Source organism: Clupea harengus, chromosome 16 (assembly GCF_900700415.2).
Source record: "Clupea harengus chromosome 16, Ch_v2.0.2, whole genome shotgun sequence".
NCBI classification, from domain to species: Eukaryota; Metazoa; Chordata; class Actinopteri; order Clupeiformes; family Clupeidae; genus Clupea; species Clupea harengus.
In genome coordinates, this window is record NC_045167.1 from 10,693,372 (window position 1) to 10,710,871 (window position 17,500).

A 17,500-nucleotide genomic window follows, 5' to 3' on the forward strand; every position below is an offset into this window, starting at 1 on the left:
AGGCAGGATACTGTGATTTCATGGTCTAACAGCTAGAGACTGGAGATGCATTTCCTCCAAAAACTGTGAAGTGTGATTGCTCAGCTGCAGCAGAGGATCCGTAACGGTCCAGATCAGACATGGGAATGAAAGCAGTGCACAGGCAATTGTGACCAAATGGTGTTCAACAAACTATTCAAGAACACACATATATCAATGAATAGAGACATTTGTCAACATTACAATACCATAGTCACTCAACACGAAACGCAGCTTCAAAATGCACTTTACACACGTTACATACACAATAAACACACACACACACACACACACAATTTCTTTATTTAATTTGTACAGAAAAGGGAAATTAAATGTCTCATTTTTTTGTTAAATTCCACCAGTGTGCCATTGAATCACTATTGTTTAAATAAAAATACTGGTAACACTTTGCATTTAATTCTTTCTGTGTAACTCATTCACATTCTACGTATTAGTTTGTTATCACTTACTGTTTGTATATATATATACTTACAATTTATATAATCCTATTACTTTAGTATATACTATATATAATACCATTTATAAAACTTACCACTTACAAAATTCCTAAATTTAGTGGATCCAGCCAACTCACCAACAGTAGCTGGGAACCCAGGATCCTCTATGATGATTTAACATGATTGGTCCAAAGTGTTAACTGTAACACCACACCTATATTTGAAGTACCTTAACTTTGACCTACTACCTAACAGTGTTAGTATCCCCTCTGCTGGCCAAAGAACTCTGGTAGCCATGTGCTTCTTGTGTTTGTTTATTATGTCATTTGCTTCTTGTGTTTGTTTTGTCATGCCATGTGTTTTCTGTTTTTGTCCTGAAACACCGCCCCCACCTGCCCTCTGCCACATCCTGGATTTTCCTTTCACCATCTACCACACCTGTTCTGTTAATTAATCTCTTTGTTATCCTGATTAGTTTCTCCTGCCTCTTGTTTGCTTTCCACCAATTATCTGTTTCCCCTCTGGTATTTAGGTTCAGTCTGTCCTGTGTCCCCCGTCTGTAACATTAAGTTTGGTTGGTAATTCTGAGTCCTGTCCAAGCCTGTGAGTGTCAGTATCGTTTCTCTGCTTCACTTCCGTGGATACTCTGCCCGTGTGGAATACGTTTTGGATATTTGTGTTTTGTCCCTTTACTCTGCCTTTTTTTGGATCTTTTGTGTTTTATCCTTTTTTGAAATTCTTTGTTACCTGGATCTTTTGTGTGGAATTTTGGACCTTTTAAGTTTTACCCTTTGCAAAATAAATTCTAAGTTCTTGCTAGCATCTGATCTGCACTTGGGTCTTTTCCCACAAAACCCTAACAAACAGTGACGCAGGCAGGTGGGATGAGTGACGCAGTCAGGGAAAAAAGTGAAGTGAAGTGAAGGGAAGGGGAGGAAAATGGTGTGACAGAGGGAGAGGACGATAAACATAGTCAGAAAACTGAAATAAACTCTCTAGCTCTCTCTATCCGTGTGTGTGTGTGTGTGTGTGTGTGTGTGTGTGTGTGTGAGAGAGAGAGGCACAGTTGTCAGTCAGTCAGACAAATGCAGAGCGACTGGCGATGTCATCCTGCACCCCCTCACAAATCTGACAGGGCAGACCAGCTGAGGGCTGTGTCTGTCACTGCACCAACTGCTGTCCTCTGTGTGTGTGTGTGTCTATAAACCCTGTGTAGACTCGCTCACTCACCCCAAGGCTTATATGTTGTTTGAGTGTGTGTGGTTGTGTGAGAGTTTGTCCCTGTTTGTGTGTGTGTGTGTGTATGTGTACTCTGTGAACTCCAGTTGGTTTGTTCAAAGACTACAGGAAATAACCTGAAAGAGTTGTTTTTATCAGTTGATCACATGATTTAGGAGAACTGGAGAATGCTGTCTGACTACATGACTGGTGGAGGTATATGATTGAGACAATTAGACTGTATAAATGTTAAGTTTATTTTGTATCCATTTGCACAGAGAGAGAGAGAGAGACAGAGAGAGAGAGAAAGAGAGAGATATTTCTTCCCGAAAATGCAAAATACATGTGGTCTCTGTGGATGTGCATTGTATAGCAAAATATATGTTTGTGCTTCACTGTGTACCCGAACACAATTGTCTCTCAGTTCTCAAACATTCTCCAGACTTGCATTTCGTAGCTGTGCCCTGCTGGCTTTCTAAACAACCTGGACCGAATTAAAGAGTTTACGGACACCAACCACCTTCCCACAGGTAAGCGTCTGTCTAACTTATTCATGACCTGAGCTCTTCACACCTCTGCCTTTATCTCTCCAGCTGGCTCAGACTCAGACATTTTAGGACTGCAGTGGCACTGCACCTGTGGGGGATGGCATAACGTGGGTCGCCTACACATTAGCATATCCAATCAAAATTCTAAGATGCAGGAAGCCTTCGGGAACATCTCAAAATCTTTTTTTTTTGGTAAATAGAAGTTGCTTACACGTTGGAGGTGAGGTACAGACTTCAGAGCTGCCGAAGAAAGTAAAAAATATAGCTATTTTTAAACACTATTAAATAATCCTTGGGGGTTTTCTTCAACAATGTCCTGAGTTTTGAAAAAACAAAAAAAACGAATGTATTATATTCATAATCATTTAAGGATAAAAGCTGCTGGCAGCCATTTCTTCTGGTCTTTATTTTGTCCACTGGTTTTGGTCAAGAGTTGTAAGTTACATGTACTGGGTAATCGCAAACACACACACACACACACACACACACACACACACACACACACACACGACAATATCTTCTCTTGCTAAAGAAAATAGTACCTTTCCTGCATTTCAATTCTGCTGTGAGCTCTCTGCTTGGAGATGGAAAGTGTGTAGAACATGGAGGAAGAACGTGTGTGAGAATCCGTTCCTCTCAGAGTGTGTGTTCAGTGGCTGTGCTTAGCAGGCGATGGTTTAGAGAGAAAATAACCTGGGACAAAGGGGCTTTGGAGAAAAAAAAATGAGGATTCTTCTCACGGCTCTCACTTGAGCACTCATCTCTGCTAAACTTTTTTTTTTTTTTCATCTCCAGAGTGAAGACAAAGAGGGAGGGAGTGAGACATACAGGCAGAAGGAGGGGGGCAGAGAGAGCTTGGGGGGGGGGGGGGGGGGGACATCATTTTTTGTTTGGGATGCAGAGGGTGTGATTCTCCTCTGCTCTACAGCCTGGAATTACATCATGGCACACACCCACACACACCTGCTTACATTTATACATTGACTCTCTACACATATATACACGAGAGAGAGAGAGAGAGAGAGATGTGAGAGAGAGCGATAGCGATGTGAGAGTAATTCTCAGGCACCAGTGATCACTGTGATCACAGAGGACTAATAGATTTAAGCGCTGTCACATCAGCAGTCATACAGGACATACTGGACTGTATGGCTACATACAGACAAGGGATTTAAATAGCTGCTAATTTCACATCCGCACATTAAAGGCATATTTCCCGATTCTAGTCCCATGTATGTTTTGTCAAATTTAACAAAATGCTTCTCACGGTCCTCTAGCTGTCTATTTAGTCTTTTGCACTCAAAAAACAAAAACACAAAAACACAGGTGTTTGAACACATTCCTAGCTCTGTAAATGGGATACAAACACAGTGGCTCAGACTGAGCCATAAACAATCCCAGCCAATCAACAGGGTGCTTCAAGAGTACAGAAGGGAGGTGTGTAATTTGATTGGCTGTTGAGCACAAATAGCACAACCTTTGGTGACACTGAATTGCAGACTTTAAGATAAAAGTGTGTTACAGATTCAACAAAGGTAATCAGAAATGTGTTAACATTTTCTGTGCCCTCTTCCTACTCAAGCATGTAATATATTACGTGTATGTATTTGTGTGTGTGTGTGTGTGTGTGTGTGTGTGTGTACGTAGTGTATTTATGCATGCATAAAGACAAAAGCTCATAAGAGCTGATCCAGGGACAGCAGCTAAGCGCAGATGCACTCCGGGGCCGCCTGTCTCCCTGGGCAGGCTGTGTGGCATGGGACCTGTCACCATGACAAATGGAAGCAAAGATCACGGGCGCTCTGTTGCAAATCGCTTCACTCTCACCTCCCAAATGCTCAGGTCTCCAAGCGAAACAGCCCCCACGAAACACAAGCCCACTTTTTCAGGATTTTGTACATACATACTCTAGCACATCTTGGAACACAGTTATGGGTGAATAGTGCATTTAAATGGTATGAGTACATTTACTGAATGAATGTACTCATATGTATGAATACACTTTTAATGAGTGCAAAGATGACATCATGTTGATCTAAAGTCATTTTGGACTTTGGTGTTACAGCAGAATGGTTTAATAAGTGAACTCAAGTGGTCGTGAAGTACTGTATGTGCTAAGTGAAATGAAAACAAAATGATTGATTGATTCTGTTTTTTGACTAGCTTTGAAGCTCAGGTATACCAAGAGCCAGTCCATGTTGACCTGAATAGGCTATATTATGAAGTGAATAAGTCGAACAAGGTAACAACAATGACCAAATCCTTCAAAGACCATCCATAAGAATTTTTTAATGATAGGTCAGGTAAAGCGATGGATTAAATGATCTGAAATCAATAGGGTGTTATGTAGCTGTGAAAGGACTTGCTGGAAAGCCCGTTGAAAAAGAAAAAGAATTTCCAAGAATCTCCTGTCAGTGAGGTAGAAGATGGTGGAGTCAGCTGGCGAGATACGGCCTCATTCACCACAGAAATAGCAAAGTTCATTGGTCTAGCTGGAAGCTACAGTAGAGAGAGAGAGCGAGAAAGAGAGAGAGGAGGAAGACACACCACAACCCATTCATACTCAGGGAACGGTGGGATGAGAGCATGTATGCTTCTGAGTTTGCATTCGGATTTTCATCTGATGTTGAGCATACCTAGGTTTTCCTCCGCCGGAACGATATCCTTAGAGCAGTCCAGTTTCCAACATGGGGCAATCTCATTGTACTTCCTAGGTATCTGAGGAGGAGAGCACTGATAGAGTTAAAACAGTATCATGTTGTCTGATGCTTTTGCTGAGCCATGAAATCCATCAGGCATCAACAGATATAAACAACAAATGAAAGGTTATGTTATAAACTGCACTTTACCTTGAAAGTAGACCTCAACTTTGGAACTTTTGGAATCCTAAAGGGGCAGCTTCTGAATGGTTTTAGACCCTTTAACATCCCCTGGAGTTTGGTAGTAAAGGCTGGTGCCAATTACATTAGGTTAGTGTCTTTATGAACTGGTTCATACATGATCTCTGCATGATTTATATCAAACACAGAATCAAAAGGGAAGGATGCTGTCAGGTCAAATCTCTGACAGAAATACAATTATTTGACTTAGTGTAAAAAACAGCATTGATGTGACGTTGATCTGGTTATGAGATACATGGAATAACAAAGAGAGAAGAGGAAGACACACCACAACCCATTCATACTCAGGGAACGGTGGGATGAGAGCATGTATGCTTCTGAGTTTGCATTCGGATTTTCATCTGATGTTGAGCATACCTAGGTTTTCCTCCGCCGAAACGATTAGATTAGAGCAGTCCCGTTTCCAACATGGGACAATCTCATTGTACTTCCTAGGTATCTGAGGAGGAGAGCACTGATAGAGTTAAAACAGTATCATGTTGTCTGATGCTTTTGCTGAGCCATGAAATCCATCAGGCATCAACAGATATAAACAACAAATGAAAGGTTATGTTATAAACTGCACTCTACCTTGAAAGTAGACCTCAACTTTGGAACTTTTGGAATCCTAAAGGGGCAGCTTCTGAATGGTTTTAGACCCTTTAACATCCCCTGGAGTTTGGTAGTAAAGGCTGGTGCCAATTACATTAGGTTAGTGTCTTTATGAACTGGTTCATACATGATCTCTGCATGATTTATATCAAACACAGAATCAAAAGGAAAGGATGCTGTCAGGTCAAATCTCGGACAGAGATACAATTATTTGACTTAGTGTAATAAACAGCATTGATGTGACTTTGATCTGGATATGAGATACATGGAATAACAAAGAGAGAGAGAGAGAGAGAGAGAGAGAGAGAGAAGAGGAAGACACACCACGACCCATTCATACTCAGGGAACGGTGGGATGAAAGCATGTATGCTTCTGAGTTTGCATTCGGATTTTCATCTGATGTTGAGCATACCTAGGTTTTCCTCCGCCGGAACGATATCCTTAGAGCAGTCCAGTTTCCAACATGGGGCAATCTCATTGTAATTCCTAGGTATCTGAGGAGGAGAGCACTGATAGAGTTAAAACAGTATCATGTCTGATGCTTTTGCTGAGCCATGAAATCCATCAGGCATCAACAGATATAAACAACAAATGAAAGGTTATGTTATAAACTGCACTCTACCTTGAAAGTAGACATCAACTTTGGAACTTTTGGAATCCTAAAGGGGCAGCTTCTGAATGGTTTTAGACCCTTTAACATCCCCTGGAGTTTGGTGGTAAAGGCTGGTGCCAATTACATTAGGTTAGTGTCTTTATGAACTGGTTCATACATGATCTCTGCATGATTTATATCAAACACAGAATCAAAAGGGAAGGATGCTGTCAGGTCAAATCTCTGACGGAGATACAATTATTTGACTTAGTGTAAAAAACAGCATTGATGTTACGTTGATCTGGATACTTACTTGTATTTGTATCAGTGGTAGCTACATCACAGTCCTGCTTCTTCTTAATGGGGTTTTGGGGTAATGCCATACATTTCTGGAATAATGAGAACTGCTTGATTGGTGGTTTGCAAACAGGAATAAAGACATAAAGATCTATGTATTCATGTATAACATGTATGTGCAACAAGATAACTGATAGAAAATGAGGCGTGTTGAATTACCTCAGTGCTGTTCTTGGTTCCTTTCTCACCCTTTACTTCAGGAGCACTTCCAGTTGAAGGATCTTGGTGTACCTCCTTCATCAGCAATTTTACCAGTGACGCATCAAATGATGAATCCCGAGACTCTGCGGCTGACCTGAGTCCTCTGACAGACCCATACTCCTCAACGAGGTCCTGGTAAATGTTCTCGTAAATCCGGAAAATCTTCATGTCCTCAGGGTAGTTCTGGCATTTTGTGATTCCAGAGGCTAGGAAGAGCTCGGACAGGATCTTTTCAATCAGCTCTCGGGACATATCAAGCATGTCGTCACGGAGACCCTCCTGCTGATTGCCTATAGCATGGCGTGAGCTACTTGTTCTGCATAGAAGTCGTATGACCAGCATGGAGACAAGGCAGGCGTAGTCACTGCTGCTAGCCTCTTCTGACTCAGGTGGTGAGAGAGGAAATCCCATGACAGTTTCAAAAACTGCCATGTCCGCAACCGCCAGACAGGTCTTTGGCGTCGTAGCCTCCATCTGTTTGCCTGGTGGTTCTGGCTCTTCTCTTGCAGATAACTGCCTGAAGGTCTTAGTATCATTATCACTTTCAACAGGTAAAGTTTCATTTACCTCGAAAGACAACCTCTCCATGACTTCTTTGGCCAGTACTTGAGTGAGCACATTGATTGTGCTTCTGAACACCTGGGGTGATGATTTTGAGGCCTCCATGTTGTGTGTCAAATGCACTGAAGGGGAATTGCGTGAACCGCTCCTGGAAACTGAGTCAAAAGAGTGTCGCAAAATCCTCTCTTGATTCTCCCTTGACGTCAAAGGGAAGAAACATGAAAGTATGAGACGCTTCACTGACTCCTCCACGCAACTGTATATGAGATCATAGGGGGTTTCATGCTTTTCCTCATCTCTGCATGGTACCACAGAAAGGCAGGAGTCCGAAACAATCTTTCCAGCAGGCATGAACAAGACCAAGGGGTCATAACTGTTTCTGAGGATCTGATAGATCTGATCGGCCAGGCTGCGGGAGTATTCTCTCACGCTTGTTTGGGAAAGGAACTGCCTGGGCCTTCTTCTGCTTGAAAGGAGATCTGGAGGAGCTGGTCTTGAAATGTCTGACTCAGAAGCCTGGAGGCTTTGTGAGCTCATTTGTCTGTGGTCTGATTGCGTGTCCAGGCTCTCGATCTCATCTGTCATAGTGGAGAGGAGGTCATGAACCAGTTTGATTTGCTCCGAGTTTTCCGCTCCCTCAGTGTCAGGAAGTTCATTTTGGATGGAAACCAGCACTTGACTGATGGCTTTCCTGGCAGATGCCTCTCTCTTGTCTTTGTGAGCAAACGACTCATGTTTATGTAAACATTCTGTCATCTTTTTCTTAATATTAGTAACAATTTGGTGAGCCGTCAAGCAGATCCTGTCGACAATGACACGGGCATTGTAAGCTTGTGAGACTTTTGCACTGTCCCCCTTTGTGAGCTGCAAAGCTTCAGAGGACAATTTGACCTCCAGAAGGTCCTTCATGGACGCTGTAACACTCCCAACTATATCACTTGCTGTTGATTGGGTTAGAAAGTAGATGCCCGAGGTAATGAGGCGTTCCACTGTCACCTCAATGGCCTCTCTGACTAAATCAAATGCAACGGACTGTGACTGAGGAGCAGACGGAAAAAAACTGCGGACATCGTTGCAATCTGTGTCCCCTGTAGCTTTCTCACGTGGCTCTGAATTCACCAGTGATGATTGACTTATCATGGATTTAAGCAAGACTTCACTCACTTGGCGAGATGCCTTTGTCTGAAACTCTCTGTCAGAGAGTTTTTCAATTAAAGAAATTGAGTCGTGAAGATTTGCTGGTAAGATGTCCAGGAATGTGACATAAGCACAAGCAGGCATGTCCTTGAGTTCAGACATCACCTCATCCACAAAGGAACCCAACTTCAGTGAGGCACAAGAAGACTTCATGCAAGCAGGTTTTGGCAAGTTTCCTATTGCGGTTTTAACCAAACTGGAGATCTGTCTAATAATTTCTTTTGTACTGCTCTCAGCATTCAATTCCTCAGCACATTTATCTTGTTCAAATGGATGATCTTGCTGAACTAATGATACTGATGACTCTTTCTGAAGGGGTTCATATAAAGTAAAGAGCTGCTGGACTTTATCATGCATGCTGTTGTAAATACTTGTAACAGAAGTCAAAATCTTTTTCTGGAGGTAATGCTGAGGTATTTTCTCAGGTTGACCAGTCGCTATATTTGGCAATGAGCTTCCACTCTCTAAAAGGTCACCACCCATCTGTAATTCTGAGGCAAGTGCCTCGATCGATGCAGCACATAACTTTATTTCAGACACAAAACTCTGAATTATATCAAACGCTGCTAAATCCACATTCTGAGGGGTGACGGGCAAATTTCCCTCAGAGAAAGCAGACACATCTGAGTCTAGAACCTGACTGCTGAAAGATGTCGAACTCCGCACATATTTCAACAGTGTGTCATTCACAACTCTTGAGGCCTCTGTGAAAAACCTCTCACTCGTGATCACCTGAAGGTTCAGGATAGAAATGTCAGAGCATTTGCTGCTGACGCTGCTCACCTGCTCAGGGAAGGCCTGCTCTGAAGGTGGGGGAGAGTCTATGGATTCTGCGGGGGTGGCACCAGTGAAGTTGTCTAGCTGAGTCATAATGCTGTCAACAAACTCATGGGCCTCCGCAGACACCTGTGAGAAACTGTCCTCCATGTGGGCGAAGCATTTTTGGTCTTCATCCTCATCGTAATAGATGTTCATAATCTCGTTCACCACATCCCTTGTAATTGAGTCAATCTGATGCTGACTTATCGGAGGTAGGCTTGATATGCTCTCTGCACCAGTCGGTGAAACAGAGCCTTCGGTCAGTGCGGGCCAGGAATAAAGCTCCATCAGTTTCATCTGCACTTTGGAGAACATCATGTGTGCTGCAGCTACGGCCTTGCTTCTGTCACTACTGACAGATGCTGCATAATCGCTGTGGGTCTCCGGAGATCTTCTATTCTCGCTCACTAGAAGGTCTGCATCAGTTAGGTAATGTGCATATTGGGCAATGTTTTTGATCTCCTCAATAAATGTCTCCACTACAGCCGCAGCCTGATCAATAGAATGGCAAGATGCAGAGAGATGATTGTGCTTTGGAATGCTATGGAGATTTTGCAGGCTGGAAGCTGCTCTGCTAGGCAGACAACTGGAGTTTCTCATGAGAACTTCACTTATAGCCTCTGTTGCCTTTGCATGGAAATTTTCAGTGGACAGTTTTTGCAGGCTTCGAATACATAGACTGCTGGGCCAATCAGCATTATCCAGCATCTGATCTTGAGTGAGCTTGGGAAGGCTGTTGCAAATAGGGCTCTCCAGTGATGCATTTTGGGATGCCAGCATGTTGACTCTCTCCATCACAGTAAAGATAACCCCCCCTACCTTCTCCAGATCCTCTCCATCCAGGCAGTCGTTCATGTGGTCAGTGATGGCGTTCATGACGGCTCTCGTTACAGATACCAGCCCAGAGTTAGTGACGGAGCCTTCTTCAAGTGAGGAAACCTGTGTCATGGAGGAGGTCCTGTTTGCAGAGGCGGTATCTACCTGGGTAGACACCGCACAAACCAGGTCTTTCACAGCCCGGATAGCGGATTCTGTCACGGTGAACTCAGCCGGTCTTCCATCTTTTAGGATGTGCTGTTTTAGAGCCAGGTCAATGACTGAATTCACATGCAGACACACCAGTCCAACGACATCCCTCTGAGACTGCTGAAGGCACCCATGAAGGTTCTTGCAGAGTGAATCCTCTGTGATTCCAAATAACTCACACAGGGCTGTCTGGTATTGAGAGACCTGGGACCTTGAGTTAAAAAAATAAATAATCACATCCATGCAAACTGGCAGTCATCCTCACTACAGACTAATTCAAGTTATTAAAATAAATCAAATGAGATTATAAAAAGAGTGCACACGTTTTAATGCTGGAAGGAAAGACACTTATGATGGATATTTGCACTTCATAATTGCCATTATGTGAATATGACACTCACAGTAACTATCACTATCGTAACGGTGTTAATTATCGGACGGCGTGTGTTATCGGCAAACGTTCGCGTTGTCATGTTAATCCATTATTAAACTGAAGTTATAGAGTGTTAATCCATTATTAAACTTAGCATTTTGATTGTTTAACAGAATGGCCGATATTTGGCACTGTCCAATAACTGACATAGCTACGCTCAGTTAGTTGCTGTGCATATAGAAGTGGTAAATAACTGATAGTGAGAGTATAAGAACTTGGACAATGTTAATGAACAAAATATCCTGTTTGGACATACCAATGTGAACGTTCACTTGGTTTAGCCATTCCTGACTCTACCAGAGACCTCAAAGGTACGCCCAGCACCTTGCTGAGGGCTGGAAGGAGGTGATGATGGGTAGTCTGGGTTACTGCCTTGACTATGTTTGAGCAAAGATGGCCAAGTTCAACTGTAGAATTCTGTGTAAACAGATGCAGGAAAAGGCACCATAAGACTTTATATGGGGAGAAGAGCATAATAGAATAGAATAGAATATGCAACAGACACAGGTCAGTAGGTGCACACATCCATCTTGCAATGCATAGTCATCAGTTATATAGAGTGTGTATGTTCATACATAAAGACACCAAACTCACAGGTTCACACAGTGCTTCATGGACAACTTTCCATTGCCTACAAAAGAATAAAAAAATATTCAGACAATAAGCAGACAACTGAACAAAACAGTTTTTTTTCTTTTTCTTTCTATTGCTCTTACTCTTCTGACATGTTCTCCACAAGGTGGCGGATGACAGGGGAGGTGTTCGTTTTGTCCAGGTCTGGCCAGGGTGCGCAGTCTTTTGTAGCCATTCTGGTGGTAGATGCTCCAGAACGGTCTGGTGTTGCTTCTGAGGGATGAGTTTAAGTTTAAGGTATTTGGCAGAGGCATTTGAACAAAAGTAGAATATTAACGACTGTGATGAATTAACGATTATGCATAATGCAACAGAATGCATATACCAATAGGGATCTTGGGAGTCCTGAAAAAAAATGAAATACTAATTTATGCCATATTTACACAAACCTCTACAGTTGCTACTGGTCTGGATGGGCCTCAGGGAGTTCTTTGTCTTAGAGAGAACAGATTGGTCACGATGGTCAAATAATTATCGACACATATAGAAAACTCATTGCAGATCAACAAAACAATGCAATCCTGTCAACTGGTTTTAACACGGGAAATTAATTAGTATCAGATAGCATACTGCTGGCAAACTCAAGGTTTTATAATTCTTACTCCATCTCATTTATAATCTTTAGAAAATAAATGGTTAAAAGTATGTATCATTTACAAATAAACAAACAAACCAACCAACTTCATAAACGCATTGCCTGAACCTACAGCAATGTCACATGACATGACACCTGCATAAAGTAAAAATAAGACTATGTTATGCGAGGTTGCAATTCATTGCACGTTTAATGTTGTATTCTGTCATGACTACTACTTACATCTTTCTACCATGGCAACTAGCAGTTCATACTGTCATGACAACTTCCTGTAAATCCTCCTGTTGAAACACACATGTAGTTTATTAACAAACTTCATTACAAGCTTAACACAAACAACACATGTTTCAGCCTTGTCAAGCAGCACATTCTCTACTAGCTTACATCCACTTATATTACCCATGAAATTAGAGAGTATTCCACATCTGTGATGTTACCCATCCATTTATTTTTTTTTTACTAATTCATGTCGTCACTACGACTACGGGAGTTGTAACTTGCTTTATCTCGCAGTTCATGTCTGTGTAACGTGTTGTGTAATGTTCCATGTGAACTCGCAGACAACAACAACATTTCAGCTTGTGTCTCAATCTCTGTCGAAAGTTACAGACATAAGTCGTTTTGTTGGGCAAATTTGTTACTTTTAAGTTTTGCGCAAGATTTGGACTTCATAATTGACGCATTTTTGAAAAGACCACAAGCAACAGGTGGTTGTGATCAGTGATTTCCGAACTAGATACTAGTATAATTAGTAGCTGCATACAATGGGTTATACTCCAATCATCTCATCAAATATTAGGAGCTTTATAGCCTATGGCATAGGCCTAACCCTATCATTGTTATACTCAAATTCTCTCGTATTTCGTTTATTTGTTAATTAATCGTGGGGTCCCCTGCAAATGTTCTAAAGCATTGATTTTGTCAAGCCCGTTTGCCAACCATGAACAAGGGGCAAATATATAGATAACGGCTGTTTACACAAATAATTTTACCTACATACAAAATCTTTGTTAAAGAGACAAAGCTTATTTAGTAATCGTGCTGTGGGCTGAAATAAGGTTATTGTGCTGGGCAACAGCCTGTAATAAAACATCTGAACATCTTGAATATTTGACTTGAATCTTTTTTCTTCCTACCTCGTTTCCATCTGACATCTTGGAGTCGTCAAAATATATGGGTAGTTGGTATTAATTTGATGAACTATGTCGAAATATGCCGATAGAAGGCAAGACTAGTAAAGAGTATTCCGTGACGCTACATGACCTTCCATTGGATTCTTACCACCGTCATAATAGCGGAATCAACCTCGGTGCCTCTCGCAGTATTACCATAGCGGTGGTTCGAGATTGAATTCTGGGCATCATTATGACGAGGAATGGGGCCTTCCAATTTTCAAATTAAAAGCAGCACTAGATCGCGAGAGTGACCCGTGATTGCAGTTACACGCAATCTAAAAAAAAAAAACGTCTCAGTTATCTATAAATATACTTTAAATAACATAATTTTCACGGACATTAACACGTCTCTGTAACTAACTCTGTTTTGTTTTTTGTTTTCTATTCGATTTTATATATTATTGTGATTTAATTGTACAGCAATTTGGTTAACGTGAGTTGTTTTTCACACCAATGAATACTATTTATTAAAGCACCCTTCTTGGTACAACCATAAAAAATAAAAAATAAATGCAGCACTATCTTAAGCACATTTATTTAATGCAATTGCGTAGTTACCGTCAATGTATTAATTTCCAAACAGCAAAAAAGGAAGTCCAAGGACTCATGTTTGTGATGTACAGATGAGTTATTGCCATTCTATGCAGGCCTAGGGCCTTAGCATAGTTTCATAGGGAATGCACCTGCATCATGGGATCATAATGTTTCACACAAGTGCTCAGAAGGGTTAAGTGGAGGTATGTATGATTTGGTGATGTCAGCAAGCCACAAATAGCTACCAAACACTTCAGCCGGTTTTGCCACGTGTGGACCAAGAAGTAAAAAGTACAGAACAACTTCACAAAGTGCCTTAAGCACTGTGCTGGGTAGAAAAATGAATATATATATTTATTATCCGAACTGTGAATGGCAGACCACCACTGCTTCGCTTAGAGAGGAAACATCAACATTAAAATCTATACTGTGTTGCCAATATAATTAATTTAGTGTTAGAGGTTTGCCGATACGTATAAAAAACTTGATAAAAGCAGACAACCTTTTCCACCATTCTTCATAAACTTCATGTAAAAATATCAATAAATACATTTTAAATCTTTACTTTGTTTATTTTTCTCCTGCTAGCTTTCTCTGTTGTCCAACTTAGGACATAACAGTGGTGGCCTCAAAGAGTGAATTGGATGGGAAGTATCTGAGATCAGGAAATGTAGCCAAACATAACGAATGATCGTTCCTGTGTGGTTAAATGCCACAGCTGCTATTTAGCGGATGACATGGGCGTTCCCCTGTAAGATTTCCGGAAGATTCTGGTTCATTTTCAGAAGCACGTGGTGATTTCTGGTAGGCTGCCACTGACAAACCTTGCATTCTCCACCCAGGAAAAAAGTTTGGCAGAGCCTCACGTGAGTGTGGTCGTGGTAGGTTGTACAAGTGAGCTTTTTCTCATTGTCAGTATGGCCCTGTAGGCACTCTCTTATATGTACCGTCCATGTGGGTTTGAAGTGGTCCTGTAACTCATTCATTCTGAGTAGGCATGCCCTTGTCCAGCTCAGAGGGAACACGGAGTACTCCATAGTCCCTGCCCAAAGAGAGCCAAAGGCCTCTTCACAAGCGTATTCCTAACAGATGCCCATTGATCTGAAGGATGTCTAGACCCTGAGCATTGGGGTTTGGGGGTATTGTGTCTCACAATGCACCACTCTAAAATGTCTGGGTCGAGTCAAAGCTCTCGCTTGTTGATAAAGTACTCGATGGAAATGTTGCCCCCTCTGGCTGGTGGCTAAGTTTAAGAAATGTTTAGTCTCTGTGATGGCGTTCAGATGTGGCAGTTCTACCCTCCTCTGCTGCTTCTTGTCTGGGCTGCTTAGTCACTGTGTTTACCGTTTACAGGATTTAGTGGTTTACCTCGGATGACCTTCTTTTGTCTTTCACTTGTCTTTTCTATTTTTTTTGTGTGTATATATTTTTTTAAATAAAACTGCTTAAGATTTTATTTTACCATTAAGATTTTTTATTTGTATTTGTTAGCTTCAGGTAATAAAACATAAATGTAGCCATTTCATTATCTGTATTCTGAAGTTTTCATTAAGACGAGTTAATGTAATGTGTAGTTCTGTTCTTCACCAGCAGGTGGCAGATGTTCACTGTTCCGTTCAGTCAGTAGCTCCCAAATGACCAGAATCCAAACAGACGTCTGAAATCATAGATCAAAACACACGAGCCATGTTAGCTCTCCATGTCTCAGAACATATAAATAATCTATTCAAATATTCATTCAAACAAAACACACTATAGTCTACCATTTGGACCCTAATCCTTCTCTCCTTGTCCCCTTCTTCATGCAACAGTGCATCTGTGTCTGTCAAAACATCATAATGAAATATCCCTTTGGTGGGTCCACTGTGTCTAATAAAATTGTGATGCAGTATTGATTCAATTCATTTTCCTAGCCTTGAGAACCAGTGTGAGCCTCCTTCAGGTCTGTGGGATGTGAACTGAGTGTTAAATGAACACAGTGAGCCCTCTGCATGGCCCTGTGTGTGTGTGTGTGTGTGTGTGTGTGTGTGTGTGTGTGTGTGTGTGTGTGTGTGTGTGTTCTCAGCAGCGAGGGCTGAGTTAGGGTACTACAGTGAGATGATACATGTCAGCACAGGCCAGGAACAGCCCTCGGTCTGAGACACATTCATCACACTCAACATAGATGCGCTCTGACTCCTAATGTCTGTGACACATGCTCTAACATACACACACACACACACACACACACACACACACACACACGCACAGACACGGATGTATGCACATACTCTCTCTCACACACTGACACACACACACACACACACACCCTCACTCTCCCTCACACCTTAGGCATACTTTCACACACACACACACACACACACACACACATATCCAAAAACAAACACACACATACACACTGGCATTCTCTCCTCCCTACACAAGTATAACACACTCTTTCACAAACACACACACACACACACACACACACACACACACACAAACAAACATGCACATGCACAAATGATTGAGGCTGGTGACCCATACAGGCTCCTACTGTTACTGACAACTGTTTGCTGGGTAGTGCCAATGCTGGCGTGACACGGACTGCTGGGTGGGTACCTGTGTAGGGGAAGAGGGAGGGAGAGAGAGAGAGAGTGAGAGAGAGAGAAAGAGTGAGAGTGAGATGGCACAGCGTGTTGGCAGCCCAGTGCCACCCTCAGCGGGGAGAACAGCGTACCTCCTCTTTACAAAACACTGATTCGCCGCCGGAAACACAGCCACACTGACAAGGACACAGATACCCCTGCCAAAATCTAGGGGTGCTGGTGTCATCTTCCCTATCTTAAACAAACACACACACACACACACACACACAGACACACAAACCACACACAAGACAACATGGCTGATGCCAATGTGATGTACGCATACAGGCACGCCTACTAACATAAACACACAAAAAATATCAAAATCATGGCTAAGGCTTATGTGGACATGTGTTTCTTGGCAAAGTACACACACACACACCCATCTATGCGCTGATGTATAATAATTCATTTGTATCATAAAATAACACACCCACTGGAAGCAGTGCAGTCCTTTCCTTTCCACAACAAACACACAAACTGATGCTACACCCCTACAAGATGAGCCTCGTTGCCGTTTGTGACCATTGAACTAAGGTATGGAGTTTGGACACTGGAATTCACTACAAAATCAAAGCCACTTTAACTAAAATGGTAAATATGAAGCATTTCTCAAAGAGAGAAGAGAAGAGAAATGGAAAGTTGATGGAGGAGAAGGAAGGGCAGGAGGAGAAGAGAATATGGAGGAGTCTACTCCACATTTAGGGAGCAGATGCTGTTGGGATTAAGACATACAGAATGCATTTGTATGTGAAGCATATATTCAACCCACACATCTCACCTGTACACCCATCCATCGAACCATCTCCCTGGCAACTGGAGGCTGTCCATGATTATAACAGGAGAGGATAGCTTAAGAGAGATGGTGGTCAAAGGAGAGAGGAAATAAGAGTGTGTGTGTGTGTGTCTGTTTTTTTTAGGTGTGTGTTAAAGGCTGTGTGTGTAAAGAGAGAGATGGAGATAGGGAGTATTTAGATATGTGCATTTGTGTGTGTGTGTGTCAAGAGAGAGATGGA

The 17,500-nt window shown here is 42.0% G+C and overlaps 1 protein-coding gene and 1 long non-coding RNA gene across 6 annotated transcripts; both read right to left on the reverse strand.

The window, feature by feature from the left end:
* Nucleotides 1–3,886: 3,886 nt before the first annotated feature.
* LOC105897593 lies at nt 3,887–13,577 on the reverse strand. Of its 5 annotated transcripts, XM_031583230.2 has the most exons (15): nt 13,285–13,576; nt 12,371–12,429; nt 11,943–11,988; nt 11,637–11,766; nt 11,515–11,551; nt 11,177–11,337; nt 6,843–10,698; nt 6,640–6,715; nt 6,357–6,457; nt 6,147–6,228; nt 5,713–5,813; nt 5,500–5,581; nt 5,092–5,192; nt 4,879–4,960; nt 3,887–4,741 (listed from the first exon to the last, which is right to left on the reverse strand). In XM_031583230.2, the coding sequence occupies exons 4-15, from the start codon at nt 11,726–11,728 to the stop codon at nt 4,731–4,733; spliced, it is 4,782 nt and encodes a 1,593-aa protein (XP_031439090.1). In that variant the 5' UTR covers nt 11,729–11,766; nt 11,943–11,988; nt 12,371–12,429; nt 13,285–13,576; the 3' UTR covers nt 3,887–4,730. The 5 variants fall into 5 exon arrangements, with proteins under 5 accessions (XP_031439090.1, XP_042566024.1, XP_012679996.2 ...); XM_042710090.1 differs by lacking the exons at nt 6,147–6,228; nt 6,357–6,457 and having other exon boundaries at nt 13,285–13,577; XM_012824542.3 differs by lacking the exons at nt 5,092–5,192; nt 5,500–5,581 and having other exon boundaries at nt 13,285–13,577.
* Nucleotides 13,578–15,273: 1,696 nt separating this feature from the next.
* On the reverse strand, nt 15,274–15,802 carry LOC122133597. The gene is made up of 2 exons (XR_006152892.1): nt 15,621–15,802; nt 15,274–15,514 (listed from the first exon to the last, which is right to left on the reverse strand). It is a non-coding gene; the product is annotated as an uncharacterized LOC122133597 (long non-coding RNA).
* Between the last annotated feature and the right edge of the window lie 1,698 nt (nt 15,803–17,500).

What these genes read in the sequence shown, in the direction of transcription:
- LOC105897593 (XM_031583230.2), bottom strand. Translation starts at nt 11,728, where the DNA reads ATGGCTACAAAAGACTGCGCACCCTGGCCAGACCTGGACAAAACGAAC. An exon ending in AGTTGATGTCTACTTTCAAG is followed by an intron (nt 6,229 to 6,356) that starts GTAGAGTGCAGT and finishes TCTCCTCCTCAG; the next exon opens with ATACCTAGGAATTACAATGA. An exon ending in AGTTGAGGTCTACTTTCAAG is followed by an intron (nt 5,582 to 5,712) that starts GTAGAGTGCAGT and finishes TCTCCTCCTCAG; the next exon opens with ATACCTAGGAAGTACAATGA.